The sequence below is a fragment of the Motacilla alba genome, chromosome 1A (genome assembly GCF_015832195.1).
Source record: "Motacilla alba alba isolate MOTALB_02 chromosome 1A, Motacilla_alba_V1.0_pri, whole genome shotgun sequence".
Lineage (NCBI taxonomy): Eukaryota > Metazoa > Chordata > Aves > Passeriformes > Motacillidae > Motacilla > Motacilla alba.
In genome coordinates this window covers 12,521,485-12,539,715 of record NC_052031.1, presented here as the reverse complement: position 1 = coordinate 12,539,715, position 18,231 = coordinate 12,521,485, and the positions used below count along the sequence as shown (strand labels likewise).

General features: G+C 39.6%; 2 protein-coding genes across 5 annotated transcripts in view; one reads left to right on the top strand and one right to left on the bottom strand.

Annotated features, from left to right (window-relative positions):
• NAPEPLD (N-acyl phosphatidylethanolamine phospholipase D) overlaps positions 1–10,984 on the top strand; it is a 25,296-nt gene extending 14,312 nt beyond the window's left edge. The window contains exons 3-7 of one of the 3 annotated variants that reach the window (XR_005258985.1): positions 3,978–4,624; positions 5,521–5,635; positions 6,920–7,065; positions 9,227–9,338; positions 10,853–10,984. Coding sequence is in view for 2 of the 3 variants with exons in the window: in XM_038154322.1 (XP_038010250.1) it covers positions 3,978–4,624; positions 5,521–5,635; positions 6,920–7,048 (891 nt within the window). In the remaining variant the exon portion in view is untranslated. Of the gene's footprint in view, positions 1–3,977; positions 4,625–5,520; positions 5,636–6,919; positions 10,713–10,852 lie in introns of those variants that run through there. The other 2 variants (XM_038154322.1, XM_038154323.1) reach the window with 2 other exon arrangements.
• Positions 8,746–18,231, bottom strand: ARMC10 (armadillo repeat containing 10). Of its 2 annotated transcripts, none has more exons than XM_038154324.1 (6): positions 17,395–18,225; positions 16,056–16,201; positions 14,821–14,955; positions 13,335–13,511; positions 12,250–12,321; positions 8,746–11,057 (listed from the first exon to the last, which is right to left on the bottom strand). In XM_038154324.1, the coding sequence occupies exons 1-6, from the start codon at positions 17,969–17,971 to the stop codon at positions 10,806–10,808; spliced, it is 1,359 nt and encodes a 452-aa protein (XP_038010252.1). In that variant the 5' UTR covers positions 17,972–18,225; the 3' UTR covers positions 8,746–10,805. The 2 variants fall into 2 exon arrangements, 1 of the variants encoding a protein (XP_038010252.1); XR_005258986.1 differs by having other exon boundaries at positions 10,919–11,057; positions 12,250–12,404; positions 17,395–18,231.

Below are 18,231 nucleotides of genomic sequence, written 5' to 3'. Positions count from 1 at the left end.
ATTTATCGCTGCTTTGATGTCACGTCCTCTGAGCCAGATTCCTGCTTCATTTTCCACATTGAGTGAGCCTAGTGATGCCCTGCTATGCTGGGCAGGTTCAGTTTATCTGTCCCAAGTGCTTTGTGTATGTAAAAATGAGCATGTTATCCAGGATATGTGCTTGTGCTTCACTGTGGAAAAGCTATATGTATTATAATCGTGCCTTCATAATGAGCCTATGTCATCATCCAGAAAGCATGGACTTCTTGTATTTTCATTACAGGCTTTATTAATAACTTTGTTCAGTGCTGTTGGAGGATCTGTAATTATTAGTTGTTGGATCAGCAGTTTAGATTGTTCTCATTTCTGTAAATCCTGTGGTATTTCAGTATGCACTAAGCACCAAAAATCCCAAGCTAATCAGCTAGTCTTACCAAAGCCTGTCATGTGTTTTTTCTTGCTTTGCATTAGGAGGGCAAGAAGAACAGGGAGGGGGAAGGGACACAGCGGGAGGAATTTTTTGTGTTACTTGAGTAATGAAGACAAGACAGTATTAAGCACATTTTACTTCTGTTGGTAGCTTATTTGACATGATTGCTGTATTTCAAAAATCTGTTATAATTCTTCTAGTTTTAATATGTTGCTGGTTAGTCTGACAGAACAAAATGTATTATAGCAGGATAAAAGTTCTATAAGATACATATTTCATTAATTATATTGCTTTATCCTGTTGTTTGAGTCTTAAGTATTTCATGTGAAGTATGCTGCTAATACAATTTATGTTTTAGTTTGAAATCTTATGAGTTGAGTATTTCTTATTGCTCTAAGGGGATTTTGGTGTGCTTTTGTAAAATACTGAAAAAAAAACCCCAACCAAACAACCCCAAACACAAATCATGCGCACTGAGAAGTGATGTTTTGGTGTGATTTACCATGATAGCTCAACAACATGCCTGGTTTCTGATCTCATCCTCTGCGGAATTGCTTGGATCAGAGGCCTGTGTATCACAAACCTGGAGAGCACAAGCTCTGTATGGGATCCACAAGTTACACTGCCTTTGTGCTCTTGGTTTGTCTTGAACTTTTGTTCACGGAATTTCATTTAAATAGGTCAGGATAGCAGTTGTTTGGACTGTGCTCTTCTCTATCAATCTTCCTGTCTGTGTGACTTTCACAAATGCCTTTTATAGTGATTAGTTCTGTCTTTAAATCAACTATTCTAAATACTTGATAGCATCAATCCCATTGACATCCCTGTAAAGCCTTTATTAGCAGTGCAGATGTGTTGTGGTTTTAGGCAGCCAAGTCCCAGTCAGCTGCTTGCTTCCACCCTCCACTGCTTGCACCCCAGTGGATTGAAAGGGGAAAAATCCACCCCAGTGGATTGAAAGGGGAAAAATCAGGTAACTTGTGGGTTGAGATAAAAACAGTTCAATAGGTAAAGCAAAAACTGTATGCACAAGCCAACTAAGAAATTTATTCTCTTTGCATGGGCAGGCAGGTGTTCAGCCATCCCCAGGAAAGCAGGGCTGCATCCCATGTAACAGTTACTTGGGAAGATAAACACCATTCACTCTGAATGTCCCCCTCCTCCTCCTCGTACCCCAGATACTACTGCTGGGTGCAATGTCATATGATATGGGATGTATCTCTGATGGATTGGGGTCAGCTGTCCCAACTGTGTCCCTCCCAGCTTCTTGTGTGTCCCAGTCAGCTGGCTGAGATGCTGCGTAAGCACTGCTCAGCAATAGCTGAAACATCAGTCTGCCATCAGCACTATGTTCAGCACAAATCCAAAACATAGCACTGTAGGTGCTACTGGGAAGAAAATTAACTGTACCCCAGATAAAACTTCATAGAATATGTCTGAGTCCCACTTAAGAACTAATTTTTCACATCTGCCAATTGACCAGTTCCTCATCCATTTAATATTGTTTATTAGTATTGCATAATGCTAATTAAAAAACTAATTTGTGCCAAATGTTAGCAAAAATAAGTGAATTAATTTAGTTCTGAGAAAATTTGGAGTCTGACTCTAAAACCAGCTACTTAAAAAGAACATTTTCCATAAAAAAGTACTAACTGACCTAAATTGCATTATGACAATTCATTAAGTTCCAAATCTGAGTTTTATTTCTTTGATATAATCTGATTTGTTGACTTAAACATATGTAATTTGTTGGTTTGTCCTAATTTCTGTTTTTGAGTATTATGTTAGTTTTGTGTATCTTTCTATTTTTTTCAATTTAAATATCCCAGTATAATGCTTCTGCGGTTCAGATTTCTGTGGCCAATGTTGTTCCCATGTACATAGAATGAAATAGAGATAAGAAAAGGATGTCTTCTTTCTTGGTGAAGCAGCCATTTATCTCAGTCTAAGATTCCTACTTTTCTTGTATGAACTAAGGGGTTGAATTTTACTAACCTCATATTCAGCTTTATAGGTTATCTATTTCTCATTCCTGGAGACAGTAATGAAACTTCTTCAGTAAACACGTCTTGTCCATTAGCTCTCAGAGAAAGCAATTTCATGAATGTTTTATTATTTACAGCAGAATTGCAGGGGGATGGAGATGTGCATGCTTTGTTTTTCCCAACATATGCCTTCCAAATCAATAAAATATTGTGGAGAAAGTAACTTCCCTGAAGCTGTCAGGACTGGTTTAACAAGGCAACTCCTGGAGTCCTAAACTGTGACAGCATCAGCTGGACTTCTAAAGGAGCACAAGGTCAGCTCCGTGTAAACTCACTGATGGTGCTAATCTGTGCTAGGCTGAGAGAATGAGAGCAGCAACCATGGCAGGCAGAACTTGACTTGGAACCAGAAGTGCTGGGACATTTGTGATTATGAGGGAGAGGATGTCAGGAGTCTAGAAGCTGCCCTAGCACATGAAAATTCTTCTAAAGCGAAGTGAGGGGTTCAGACCATAAGTGTTTGGGAGGAGAGCCTTAGCCACATTGTGGCTAACCTGGAGATGGTCAAGAATTCTGAGAAGACTCGTTGGTTGGTTGGTTGGTTTTTTTAATAGGAAAGCTCTTATTTATTGCATATAAATCTTCTGCATTAGCACTTCAACCAAACTGCAGTGAAGAGCATAACTCTGGTTCAAAATGAGAGAATGGGTGGTGGTTGGGCAGTGAGCTTCAGTAGGTAATGTACAGCCACGGCCTCCTTTGTGCCAGTTTGAGGATACACACAGAGTCAAATTGGAGCCAGTCAAAATGAGAGCTGTGTATTTCTTACCTCTGGATTAAAGTTCAGCCAGATCAGTTTTCTGATCTGTCATACTCAAGTACGGACTGTCAAGCTGGAATAAAAGAGGAGCTGGGGGAACCTTTTCTTAACCAAGCAAATCTAAGTACTTTATGGTTTATCTTAAAAAATATTTTGTTTTTTATGAATGTTCATTAAATTCTTGGCAGGATGGGAAGGCAGAATTGTAATAGCTAACATTAGCCAAGTGAAGTTAACCTTTGTGTGCCACTTCTAGATGTAATGAGGACAGACAGAGGGAGGGCCTGATAAAAGCTAGCAGAGCTTTTGTGGAATGTGGCTGGGAAACATGGCATTTTCTTTCATCTGTGACTTACTTGTGCTAGGACAAAGAGGACGCATCATTGAGTTGCATAAGCTAAACTTGAGCATTTGTTGAGTAACACTCTGTGTGTGTGTATACATATTTTTTTCAGGTGGAGGAATCTTCCTGGGATGCTGTTAGTGCCCCCAGACTATCAGGTCTCCTGGCCTGAAGGGATACTCTCTTTTCTTTTTCGACAGAGAAGTGTAAATGTTGCAAAAGGCTAAAATTAAATTAGGAGGAAGTAGCTGAGAAAATGAACATTAAAAAGGCATCTGGTGTGTGCTGCAGTTCTCTGCATAAAAGCATAAACAAAGTACAAGACTTGACTGTATAGATTTGTGCCTTGTATGCAGTTTTTGTTCCATGGCCAAGTACATTCTGAAATCTCTCATGCATCTTGTGTTCTTTTTTTGCCAGGAACTCGACAAAGAACTCCCAGTGTTACAACCTTACTTTGTTCAAGCACCAGAAGATGCTGGGAAGACAGGAGCTGGTATGCGAGTCACGTGGCTGGGACACGCCACAGTTATGGTGGAAATGGATGAACTTGTGTTTCTTACTGACCCAATCTTCAGCCAGAGAGCTTCCCCTCTTCAGCTCTTGGGTCCCAAGCGCTTCCGCGGGCCTCCGTGCACAGTCGCGCAGCTGCCCAGGATAGACGCGGTGCTGATCAGCCACACGCACTACGATCACCTGGACTACAACAGCGTGGCCAGTCTGAACGAGCGCTTCGGCAGCGAGCTGCGCTGGTTCGTGCCCCTGGGGCTCCTGCCGTGGATGCAGAGATGTGGCTGCGAGAATGTGATCGAACTGGATTGGTGGGAGGAGAACTGTGTCCCTGGTCACGATGCGGTGACTTTTGTCTTCACCCCTTCCCAGCATTGGTGCAAAAGGACTGTGACAGATGATAACAAGGTTCTCTGGGGCAGCTGGTCTGTCTTGGGACCTTGGAATAGGTTTTTCTTTGCAGGAGATACTGGATATTGTTTTGCTTTTGAACAAATAGGCAAAAGGTTTGGACCTTTTGATCTTGCAGCCATCCCCATTGGAGCTTATGAGCCAAGGTAGGAAAATCAGAGTTTCAGCAATATCCGTAAATAAAGTTATGTACTGATGACAAAAAATACACCCAGAAGTTAAAACTGTAGGTGTACTTTATTAAAAAGTATGTGTATGTGTGATGTTTTTGGAGAGTTTTTTCTTCAGACTTAAGGACAGCAAGGATGAATCAGCAGTCTTTCTTCCCTTAAAAATGTTGAGTAAAAATCAGGAATTACTCTGTGCTTTTTTTTCTGAAACAGCACCATTTAATCCAGCCCATTCCAGTGTATGTCATTTGCTGCATTTTAGTCTTGCTTCAGTATTTACCCTGGTTTTGCAACTTATATGGAGACAAGGATGATTTGCTTATAGAGTATGAAAAATCTGTTTGCTCAGGAGAGATAACTTCTCTCCTTCTGGAGAAAACATTTAGATGATAGTACTCATATGATACTGGAAGGAAAGTATATATGGGCTGAGAAGAAAAGATGGGAATCCAAATAGCATGGTAAAAATTCGGTATCTCTCAGGAACTGCCAAGTTCTCTCGTGTTTTGCCTGTTCCCTTGGGCTATCTCTGAAGCACACACTTTTTATGTGTACAAATTTTTTCAGAGATGGATTTAAAGTTTCGGCCCTAATGCCTCAGGGCACCAGTAATACATCCTTAACGTACTCAAAATAGAGATAAGAAAAAATCCTTCAAAAAGAGAGTACAATAAATGAACTGCTGTTTGATGGGTATGTTGGTATCTGTTAGTTTCCTGATCTTGAGTATTCTGTATGCTGTCCAGGTGTACATGCTTATGATTTTTTCATTAGGTGAGCACATGTTTCTTTTTGTACTTTGCAATGGCAGTAAGGGAGAAATCTTGCACTGGATTAGGTGACACAAAAAAGGTGCTTCTTTGTTTTGGTAGGTGGTTTATGAAATACCAGCATGTGGATCCTGAAGAAGCAGTAAGAATCCATATTGATGTTCAAGCAAAGAAGTCTGTAGCAATTCATTGGGGGACCTTTGCTTTAGCAAATGAGGTAAATTGCAACACTAAACATGAGTTCAGATTTCCAAGGACTAGACAGACAGTCATTAGTCATACTTTGCTTGTTCAGTTTAACCTACGTATCTGTAAATGTAAACTTAAAATGTGAACTTTGTATGAGTGAAAATTGTTACTCTGTATACTGCTGTTCAAAACAATGCTCAGATTTGCATAAACAATTACATAAAATATTTCCATGGGTAAGAAAGTACAGAGTTATTGAAGCAAATGTGGAAGATTTCTGATATCCAAATGCTGAGGAACGTAACAGATGAGGACACATGCAGTATTATGCAGTGTTATGCATTACGTTATGCAGTAATAAAAACAAACTGAGTGGTGCATCACTTGGAGATAGTAAGAACTGCATGCCTGTAGGTCAATACAGTATTTATTATGTCTGTCTAGTAAATATATAAACAGTATTTTTAATAGTTGATTCAAAGTTAAAACCAGAAAGGATATGAAAAAAATGAGTTATGTTTTTGATTTTTTAAAGTGTTTTATTCCCCTCTACATGCCCCTAAGTCCACAGATCTAATGAGAAGGTTATCGAGGTACTTATACAGCAACTGAAAGCACAGTGAATAGGAAGTATCTACATTTGTTTTGATATTGTCTGGTAGCTGTTTTTCAACTTTGTTTTTGCTTCAGTTGCACCACTTTATCTCCTAGTTCATTTCTGATAGTGTGGTCCCCTTATCTGTCAAATGTTGTGTCCCGTCTATGCTCCCTCCCAGCTGCTCGTGCCCCTCCGTGGCAGAGCACGGAGGGAACATAGGATGCGGTGCGCGGATAGAACATTTCCTGTCCGCAGTGTTTCCAATAAATTGTGTTACTAGTGCCCGCGGTACAAAGGTTACTGTGTATTTAGGAGCACAAAAATAGATGATTACTCCTTGACGATGCCTTTCGGCAATGTAACAAATACCCCGCGGTAAGCTGGGGGGCCGCCCTGGCGGAGCGTTCAGACGGGGCCGCTGGCAGCGCGGCTTGCGAGCGAGCGAAAGCGCCGGCTGCTGGCGGCCAGCGCTTCCTCCGACGGCATCTATTGCTGCCTTGAGGCCACCGAGTGGGGGCTGACAAGCTGAGCCTTGCTAGTTACTCTGCAGCTGTAAATCAGTGTTCTTATCGTTCAAAAATCTAAAATGAACCCAAACATTTTAATTTGAGAAATATCCTTCTCCTCCCCCTGTTTCTTAGAGATTTTTTTTTCCCCCAAAAAATGTTGTACTGGTATCTTTTCCCTCATATTATTCTCTTTTTTTTTTTTTAGTATTACTTGGATCCTCCAGTTAAATTGAATGAAGCTCTTGAGAGATATGGCTTGAAAAAAGATGACTTCTTTCTCTTGCACCATGGAGAATCACGGAATTTGAATACAAATGACCGGTTTGAAAACTGAAACAGTGTCAGTTCCTTGTAAGCCCTGTTTGATTTGAACTAATGTAACAATACTAACATAATGTACACGACAGATTTTTGAGATTGAATTGGATTTCTAAATGCCAGGTTTGTCAGTTTCAGAATTAAAGCTTGCATACCAATTTCATGACAAATTTTACTAGTTATATTGTTTATAAATTTAAAGAGGTGATCTAAAAGTGGTTTATATATTAAGTGTTGTCTGGAAATAACTTGCTCTGATGTACACCACTGATAAAAAAATTATTTTTAAACTCTTCATCCTACCTGCTGCAGCAATAATAACTTCAGCACAGAACATATTCTTAGGATTAATGGCTGTCTTGAATTATTCATTGTTAGACTGTCATCTCCCACTTGTTAGTCTTCAGGTTATGCCCTGTACCTTGATGTACAAGCTTTGTACAGCTTCACTGTATGTTTTGTGGGGTGAAGTCTTCCAATACAGCTGTGTTGTTTAAGCACAAGCATGTTAAAATTGTTTTCACTCTTCATTTTCATGTATTAATGAACCACAAAAGCTGAATTTTACATCAAAGAAATGTGCCTTTTAAAGAAAGAGATGATTTAATATTGCATCATGGATGTGTAAAACTAACTGCTGGCCAGAATACCTGCACATTTTTATTGTTTTGTCTGTGTTTTTAAGTTAGGTCTGAATGTGTCTGAATTGCAGTACTTTAAGTGGAAAAACCTCTTAATTTCACTTGTCCTTGCATTAACTCAGCCTTTTTTCTTAGTACCTTCCCCCCCACCCCCAAAAAAGTCTTGAGCAAGGGCTGTGGTGTTTTTTCTAGTAGCTTCCCTATAATTTTAAAGTTGAATGAGATTACAACATTGTTCAGTGTTATAAAACTTGGCCAAATGTGTCTGTATCAAATTGTCTTGCTCATTTACAGAATTAAAGCCTACTGTTGCCAATAAAAAAGGGTTGTTATTCTCCTTCATAATTTCATTGGCAAATCATGTTTTGTTTATGATTTCTTCTGGTCTGTGGGATATGTGGGTTGGTTCAGGGTTTTTTTTTTTTTTTTTTTGCTCTTGCTGTACATTTTATTTTCATATCCCACAAAGATAAATATATATAAAAAAGACGTATTATTTAAAGGCATGAATTCTGGCAACTAATTAAAACCAGTTAATGAGATTTCATGGTAGGAACAACTGAGGTAATCTTTAAACTATAGACAGTTATTAAAATTGGTTTAAAACTACCCTGTTATTCAGTGTTGGGGCTGTTTCAGATGAAGTCTCCTGTATTTACACAACAGCTTCAATCACAACTTGGGTGATACAATGTATATTACCTGTTTGTAATTTTGTGTAGGACACCAAGCTGCAAGAAGTTTTGAGTACTTTGAAGGACAAGTTTAAGATTAAAGTTGTTTTTGTTGTGGGTTGTTTTCTTTTCCTGTTTTTATAATCATCTATAGGTTATTCTGTAAAATTACGTACTTCAGAAAGAGTGGAACTAAAATACAGAACACCTAGCCAAGCAGCCACAGAGCAGAGATACACTGAGTTACATGGATCAGAAACTAAATGTCAGTAATGACATGTTTTGTTTTGGATTGTTAATTCACAACACTTGTACCTAGAATGGTGACCATTATGTTCTGCTTGGTGCTGGTAAGATTCCACCAAGGGTGTTAGGTAGGTGATAAAAAATGAGACATCTTTGCATAAAGGCACATTGGAAAGTCTTGCATGATTTCAAACATCTCAACAGCATTGTTCTATGAAGAAAGCATTTAAAAATAGTTCTTTCTAGACCAGAAAAAGAAAACTGAGACAACACTGTAGCAAGTTCTCGTGTATTTTTAGAAAAGGTCACTTGTTTGTGTCAGCTGTTAAAGCAATGGCTAAGAGATCAACTCTATCAAAAAGATGATACTGAAAAAACTTATTTTTAGGTTGGAGAAAACGGAAAGGGACATCTAGACATCTCTGTTGTTGAGCTTAAGAAACCATGTATCAGCTATACCTAGAACAGACTGGTCCTAATGTCTGGTCAGGAGAGGAGAGTGGATAAATTCTTAGTGTCTGGCCTAGTATTTACTTTTCTTAATCAAATTCAGTAGCAAAAAACATTAAATCTACAAAAAGTTGCAAAACATTAAGTGATTATAATGTAACCTGCTTATCACAAACTGTACAGTGTTTTAGGAGCAGTGGGAAGGAGGAAAGGAAGTTCACTGTCAATGCAGCAGTTGTCAAGTTTCTGACTGGGAATCATGCCAACTTCTATTTCTGCCTTAACTGTATTCCTGGTGAGTTAAAACTACCTACGTGGATAAATTAGATACGTGTAGCTTTACCCCTGTATTGATGAGGGCATGGGCGTGTCACCGTTTCAAGGTCGTATTTTTCTTGCAGTTTTAGCTATTTGCAAAGTGACCTTCTGAAAACAAGTATCTATTGTAATACAGAAAGAGAAGATAGTAATGTTTTCTAAGAGCAGTGAGTATGCTAAATTAGAAAGATTAAGCACTTGGTAACAATTTAGGTGATACAGTTCTCTTAAAAACGGAACAAAGTGGAAAACTTTCCTAGCCTTTACATCTAACACCTTTTAGTTTCTCTGTAGTGGAAGTTTTTTAGTAGTTTGGTTTTAGAAGTATTTTCCAGTATGTTTTGTATTCATCAATGAAACTCTGTTCAGGTTCTTTTACAGTGATGTTTGTATGGATTCCACTTCATTTTGAATTAATGCTGGGTTGCTGACTAAAAGTTTATGGGGGCTAATTCTGCAGAAGCACTCATTTCAGTGATGTTCCAGTTGCAGAAAAAAAAAGGAGTAAAGATGTCTAAGGAAAGGAAGCCCAAGGGCTGCTACAGAATTGGAAGCTTTTGTAAAAATGTGTATGATACTGCTCTTGTAAACTTTTTTAAAATAAGAATGAGAATGCTGAATTGCAGTTGCAGATAATCCTTGACTCCTAATAAAATACTTTTTAAAAAATATGTCTGCTTTCCCTAAAGTGACAATTTTAAAGCAATATAAAATCCTTTCAATTTTTGTTCAAGTGTAGAAACCTTTCACAGTTGTGATTAATTGCACTGCAGTTTGGCTAAATGGAGTTGATATACTAAGCATACAAAAATGGTGTTTAAGAATAAATTCCATACAGGTACAGTGAAAAAACCTAGGTTTGGTGACTTTAGTATGCAGCTTTCATTGAAGATACTGATTCTGTATGAAGCCAATGATAGTTTGGTATTGTTTTTATTTAATACTATTTTGTTAAGATTCAGCTTTACCATTTTCATAGGTAGACTAAAAAAATATAAATGCCTAATCTCTCTTTAATGCACAATTCTAATGAGGTATTTATTCAACAGCTGTAAATACTTAAAGTAAAAAAAAGGTCTTTGACATTGCAAAGGATATTTTCATTCACTTCACTCATCCATTTAAAATGTTCATTTTACATATAGATGTTTTCATGTTTTAAACTGTTTGCCCCCATTGCATAAATGTAGCAACTGTGCAGTGGTTTATCAGTAATAATTAAGCTATTGGTTTTCTCTTGCTTGTAAAAATATCTGTTATGCTCTCTGTATTAAATACATGGCATTCTCTTCTGTAGTAACTAATTTGCACCCATTAAAATGATAGTATTTAGGGCTTTTTTTCTCCATCACTGTTGTGTTGTTTACTTGTTGCACACTTTCTTAGCTTAGCATTGCCAAGATTAGATATTTTCATCAGGTCAGTCTGTTTTAAGAAAACAACACTATTGCGTTAATATTCTCACAACTTGTTCTTTCACTTCTGTGTCAGGGTGATGCAGCAAAGATGCCAGTCTCTGAGCAAATGGGGCAGAGTCCCTGCAGAGTGTGAAGAAAATTGAGTCTTCACAGTATTCTTCAATCTTGGTGCCTTCTTCATCGTTCACATTCTTTTTCAAGTTTGCTGCAAACGCCAGGGCTCGAACCAGAATATCTCTGTTTACACAGTTGTCAAAAATTATCACCAATGATGGCACCTAGGATATTGAAGAAACAGTCCATACTTCATCACCAGCAGTAAGTACACGTAACTAAATCAAACTTAAGAAAATGGAAAAAAATGCACACCTAAACCATCTAAAGCAGAAATTGTATGACATCCCAGTAATGCTGTGAACTCCTGTCAGAAACTTGCACAGCGTGCACATTTTCTCTCTAGAAAACACTGGCCTGTGCATCAGTGGGCTAATAAATGCTTTGTATTTTCAATCTCCAAAATGTGTCTGTCTGGAAAATTCCCATTTGGAAGAGAGGGTCTGCTTTCCTTCTCAGCCACTTTGATTTTGCCCTGAATGTTTTTGTTGGCATATCTGATAAATGAAAAAGATACACTTAACAGAGAACTGAATATTTAGCTATGCTAACCTTGTTTGAATTATGAAAAGACAGTATTATCTAGACTAGCTTTGCTCATAGCAGATAGCGCTCAAATAAAAGCCATTGCACATTTTAAGAAAGTTAATTTGGGGAGGGGGATGAGGATGCAGCCCCTGACTCTATTTTGGTGCGAGGAATTGAAACTGAAAGAAACCTGTGTGCCAAGGCCAACACAGCAAATGTCCCACAAATTTCTCCACGAAGAAATAAGTAAATGCACAGGGAAAGTCCACTTAGAGCACTTAGAGGCAACAGTCCTATGGCTGCATTTGAATAAAGGGGTGGGGATTCCAGTGGAATTTGGCTGGGTTTGGTCCAGTACATTGGCTATAGAAACAGCAGTTGAGAAGGATCATTTACTGTACTGGTTCTATTTGATAGTTTTCAATTTATATACTGACTGTGTGTCTGGAAATGAAGGTTTGGGTTCCTTTTACATAATACAAAGTGAAGTTCATAGTATTGCCCCTTTGGTGAAAAGTGAAGGTTAGAACAGGCTTCTGCAAGTTATCATTGATCATCTGGAATGGAACAACCACCTGTCTCCAAGTGCACAGGCCCTCTGCCTCTCCCTCTCTAAGCACGGTATCTGTATTACACTGCCCTCTGGAATAAAGCCTACCCATGTAAGAATGTGCCCTTAGCTACTGATTTTGACCAAGCAGTGTCTAGAATTTATTCTGGAATTGCATATATATTTCTAATACATTAAAATTCTTCTAGTGAATGCAATACCTAAACTGGTACACATGTATATATGCTAAAAATAAAATGAAGCAGCAAGAACCTTACTTGAGCTCTGAGAAGATGTCTTGTCATGGCTGGGTTTGCAGATAAGTTCACAAGTACTTTCAAAACTTGAATCTGAAGTGAGGAATATTCAAGTTCATTAAAAGCTCCAACACAGTAAGTAAAGCTGTAATGAGTATCAATAGTGGCAAAGTTGACTTGGGGAGGAAAAGGCAAAATGAGTTAACCAATATCTTGAGTATTTTGGTATAGGGAAAACCAAGGTATAGACATGTTAGAAGCAAATTCAGATTGGCTTAAACATCAAAATAAGGCAAGACCCATGAACGAATCCTAGGCCAAATGCAGAATACGTTTAAAATACAAAGAAGATGGTTAAGTACTGCATTTAAAATGATCCAAAGCATATACAAATACACCTTTGTGCTTTCTTGGACCTTGTGATGCTAGTCTTTAAACACTAAGAAGAGGCCATATTACTGCCTGTACTTACGTACAATAGGTGTGTTATGTTTAGTGGAAATGTGTTTTTTGGAAAACTGGTTTTGATCTGATAGAGCAACCATGTACACTGATGGTACCACAACATCTTGAATAAAGCTGAGTTTGGTCCCTAACTGAAGCTTGTTTCAGTATTACAACAAGTCTCAAATAAGCATGATTTCCACTTGCAGTCACTAAGGTTGCCAGAGGTGTCATAAGCATAGCAGAACTAAAGTCCATAACTTAGGATCACTGCTTGGCATGTTTCCCTACAGAGATTCATGCATCAGTGAAGCCTTTCCCATGCAGGTTCTCCTTGCTCTGTGATGCAGTAGCAATGTTTAGAGCAGAAGAGAATTCTGGAGTTGCAATGGCAAAAGCACAGGACAATCACAGTGCACCCTGCACAGCTTTGGTAGAGCTGTATCCTGGTGGTTCCACTACCAAGATTCGCTTCCCTCCCTTGTTTTTCAATTTATGTTGTGAAACTAATACAGATCCATATTTTAGTGCATAAAATCTGTTATCATTAATGAATATTTGGTTTTTCTTAGCACAGTCTAAACCATTTTACCAAAATGTTAAGAAACAAGGCAAGCAAAGCAGCTTCACAAATGGCTTGTAAAAATAACACTACCCAGTACCTGTGTCCTTTCAGCTCCTTCTGAAAGCAAATGAAGAAAGCATGGAATTGAGTTTATCATCTTCTGGTGGTAGTCACTGGTAACAGACATATTTGTCAACAGCCTGAGTCCAGCTATCTGCACGTCAGAGTTCAGGGGAGCTGACTCAACAGTCCTACAAACTTGTGTAATAAATACCTGGGGAAAGGGGGGAGGAAATAAAGTGAGAATACTTTTTAATAAAAGTATATAAAGTGAGAATACTTTTTAATAAAAGTATATTTTCTGTCACAAATAGTATCAATGGCCTAGCTACAGTAACATAAATACTTGCTGAACATTGCTGGCTGAATGGCAAAGGTTCTTGGAAACAAGTAAGTTTTTGTTTTGAATATATCAGACATTCTAGTGGCATGACAGAAGCAGACCATACATCATTATGCTCACTAATCTCCCTGAAACATAACTTGCTCTGAAAACCTGAATCGCTTTGCCTCCATCTCAGAAGTGACAAAGATGCTTTAAGGAGTTGCTTAAAAATCACTTAAAAGTAACTTACATCTTAAATATTGAGAACAAGCTAAGGACAAGCTTTGAAATGAAATCCTTTCTCCCAACCATGTGGTGGATTTACATTAAAGGAGAACACTGTAGGAACAGCAATGACAACTGACATTAACTACTATTTTTAACAATTTTTCTTCTAGATGACAGTATACAACAAATCTTGGAGTCCTAACTGAGGAAAAAAAGTAATCTGCCCTTACCAAAGGAGTGATTTTCTACTTATACACCTAGAAAAATATTGACAAGCACTACTTAATAAAAATTGCCCATTGCTAAAGATGCTTCAAACTACCACAAGCAGTCACAGTACCTTTTTATCAAGCTACTGAAACAAACTAGTAGAAGTCTTCAAATCTGCCTGAGCTTACCACTTGGACACTTTTTGATCTATTGATTAATCAGATAGATTTCTTTTTTCTTGATGTTTAGTCCTTTCACATCCATAGCATGTACTGTATTTACCAGTGGAACTTGTTATAATTTATACACACTTTTAAGATGGAAGTATCACCTGAAAAATTGGTCTTGTACAAACCCAGGATCTCAATTACTCTTTTCTTCTCCCTCACCTAAGGAGTCCTGACAAGTTCAATCTGCAATCCATTCTGTTAAACAGCCACTGGTGATGTTCTAGGCATGTTTGGAAATCATTTTACCTCACATAATTTTGCTATAATCTTAGCAGCACAATCTCTCTTTAATAGTATTTTGTGAAAGCTGAACACAAACTGCATAGGTTCCTGTCTTTTATTTTAAAAGTAAATGCCAGTGAAGCAGTAAATGCATTTCTAAGTTATCCTTTCAGTCATCCAGATCTGCTGACTTGTACATCTATCATCAAAGCATTTTAGCATCCTGGCTTGTATTTAACAAATATGCTGAAGGACCTATACTATCTCTTTGCCTTGGTTACTTTGGTTTTTCCCATTAAGAACCTTACCTGTATCTCTTCCTGATTTTTAATATTCATACTCAAATTATTAAGTGCATTTAGTGCTTTTTCTTCCACTTTGGGAACGCAGTTGGAGAGCATCCCTCCAATAACAGAAAGACCACCCAAATCTCGGATTATATCCTGAAATAGAGAAGATATTTACTAGGATTTTTAAAAATTTAATTTAAATGCTGAAGCATTCCCTCAATGTCTGCATATTGACAAAAATGAATGTGAATGAAGAGTTCAGAATTGACTGTTCTGTTTAAAGAGAGTGTTAGCAGATTCTGCTTTATTGCTTTCCTGAAACTAAGAAGGGTTCTGCTTGGGAACAAAAGTATTAGTTGCTGTTATTTGACAACAGCACATCACCTTTGCTTTTAAAATCTGGTCTGCAAAGCATGCTTAAAGCATTTTACATTATAAAGAATAAAAGGAAATTACTTGATAATGAGTTAATAGAACAACTGAGCCAGATTGCAGTACCTAAAAGTCCTGCCTGAACAGGACAGAATTTCAAGATGTAACTTCATATTATTAGAGGTTCTGAAACTTTTTCCATTACACTTATTCTTATTACTTTTTTTAATCTTTCTCACTTAGACTTTAACTGTCTTTTTTTTTTTAAATACTGCTCTTAAAAAAGAATTAAATGGACTAATGAGCTTTATGCTCCAGTTGCATTCTAAGAGATTTATATTAAGGGAGCCATTTTGAGAAGCCAGAATAGATGGCAATCATAAGTAGCAAAAAAGATGGGACCTTGGAGGTTAAACTGCTAAAAAGGAATGAAAATTGGCATCCAGCTCATAGTTTTTCTGCATTCTATGTCCAAATGATTTGGAGATGCCTCGATAGTTGTAAAATTGCTAATGTGCAAACAGCACACAACTTTGTGAAGGACAAAAACTAGTTTATCTCACTAAATTTTAGATCTGAAGCAGAAAGTATTTAACCTAGTATTCAACCCTTTCATTAACATCACATAATTGTAAGCAACAAAAGATATATTTACAGCACTTTTGAAGTACAGAACTTTAAGTGGTCCAAACATTATAATTCAATAAATTCTGTGAAGCTGGTGGATTTGAGCCAGCAGAAATTAAGGCAATACATTAAATGGATTTTAGAGCACAAGCTGTCCTAGCTTTCAGTCCTGTGTCACTCTTTAGCAAAACAGCAGCTCTCCTCTGCCAGACTGGCTGGCAATGGACACGTGTTTTGTACAGAACAATACTCACTTGATTTCCAGAGAAGGCAGCACTGTTGCTGAGAGTGATTAAAGCTTGCTCTTGAATTAATGGATCATCTGTGGCCTGGAGCAAATGAATAAGTTTCTGTAGAACATCCACATCCATGGTATGGGTTGACATGGGAGCACTGCTGTCTGTCAACGTTTAGAAATTTAATACTTTATACTAAGTTTGAGACATTTCACTTAGTTGCTACTTAATGTTTTTTACAAAGCTGAAATTTAGCTCTCAGTTGTAGGACATGTTGTTCTAATGTTGTGCCCAGTCATCATGTCATGGTAAAAAGACTTTCGTGACACTAAGATTTCCATCCTTTTCCTGAGTCCTCTAATTACCTCTTTTGAAGGTGGAGAATAAAAGGAACAAACAATTAGAGGCTGAGGTGCATTACTTCCTGGTTAACCAATAGCAAATTTCCTCTGCAAAATTATTAGGAATAGTCAGAAAACATGGTTTGGGGTTGGGTTTTTTTTTGTATTTTTTTTTTTTTGTATTTTTTTGGGGTTTTTTGTGTCCCCAAAATGAAATGTGGAAATCTGTCTGGGCACTGCAGGAAACAAAGCTTCCAGTTTACAGACTACTACTTCCAGAAATTATAGTAATGACACTTTGCTAGTCTACTGAGATCCTTTGACAAAGTAAAGCCATCATGTTAGGAACTCTGCTGATTATGGCATCACTCAAAACAACAGAGGAAGGCTGCTTCTGAGTCAGGATGATGTTATGGAGTACCTGACCTTTATGAAAGGGCAACAAATATTATCAAAGGCCATTTTCAGCCAGGTTGGAGGCAGAACTATTTAGCCAGCTGAAGAGCTATGAAACCTGATCTGTGACTGCTAGACTAGTCATAGCTTACTCGAGATGACTTCTGAGAAGCTAACAGTGCTTTAAATTCCACAGCTTTACATCCAACATTTGACCATAGTCGAGGTTAATTATGATGATTCAATAGCTCACTTCAAAAACAAAATCGTTTTTCATCCTCGTCTAAACACATTCCGCTTAGCTTTGAATTACAAACAACTGCAATAACATAAAACAACATAAGTAAACACACTGATCAGATGTAAGCTTTGGGAGACTAATTTTTAAAAAATAGGCTTTTCTAAAAATAAACCACACTCCAGAGTGCTCTAAATTGCCACATGGCTATGGAGGGCCGGGACTCAGGGCTGTGGCACCGCCTCTGGCAGGGCGCAGAGCCACCTCCGGGCCCGAGCCGCGCTGCAGGGCCGCGGGCTGGGAACCCGCCGGAGCCTCCCGCGGCCCCGCCGCACACCGGAGGGGCGAGGCCCGCCCTGCCCTGCCCTGCCCCGGCCCTCACCTGCCGGCGGGCTCCCCGCGGCCGCTGCTCGCTGCCGCCGCCGCCCGCCCGCCGCCAGCCGCCACAGGCAGTAGCAGGCGCCGGCCCCGAACAGCAGAGCCGCCGCCGCCCTCACCGCCGCGCCCCGCGGCTCCCACATCGCCCCGGCCGCGGCGGCTGCGTGGCCCGCGGAAGCCACCGCCCCATCCGGCGGCTCGGCCGCCTCTCTGCCCTTCCCTCGGGCCCCGGCGCGGGGGCTGAGCCCCAGGTGCCGCAGCGATGCCGAGCCCTCAGCGCCGTGTGCGGGCGCGGGAGAGGCTCCGCCGCTGCGTGACAACGATGCGCCGCAGTTCCTGTTCTGCAGGAAGGAGTCACCCGCGCTCCGGGCCGGCCTGCTCCCGCAGCGCGTTCGAAACAGTTGCCCGCCGGCGGGAGGGGCGGTCCTACGCCATGGCCGCCCCTGGCTGGGCCGCATCGTCCCGAAGTGGGGGACCGCCGTCTCCGCCGCCCCTGGCCCTCCGCCACACCCTGGGCGTCCAGGCGGTCGGCAGCCTGGACCCACTGCAGCCGGGGGGACCACAAACTCCCTCGGTAACATCCGTGGCAGGGAGGCACCCGCCGCCCTCCCCACGAAGGGTCCCCCTCGCCCCTCAGCAGAGCCCTGGGCTCGTTGCGCCCCTCAGCGCTGGCCGGGGCATCTCACATCCCTCCCGCTGCCCTCTGCTGCCTGGGGCATGAGTTTGTTCTGCTCGTTTTGTCACTAGCATGCTTCAAATGATTTAGGAAAACTTTAGGAACAGTAAAAAGATGGAACAAAGCAATTCTGCTTTATAATCTATGATAAAACGAGGATTTAAA

What these genes read in the sequence shown, in the direction of transcription:
- ARMC10 (XM_038154324.1), bottom strand. Translation starts at nt 17,971, where the DNA reads ATGTTACCGAGGGAGTTTGTGGTCCCCCCGGCTGCAGTGGGTCCAGGC. An exon ending in AAAATCAGGAAGAGATACAG is followed by an intron (nt 13,512 to 14,820) that starts GTAAGGTTCTTA and finishes CCCTTTCCCCAG; the next exon opens with GTATTTATTACACAAGTTTG. An exon ending in GACATCTTCTCAGAGCTCAA is followed by an intron (nt 11,058 to 12,249) that starts GTAAGGTTCTTG and finishes TCAATATCCTAG; the next exon opens with GTGCCATCATTGGTGATAAT.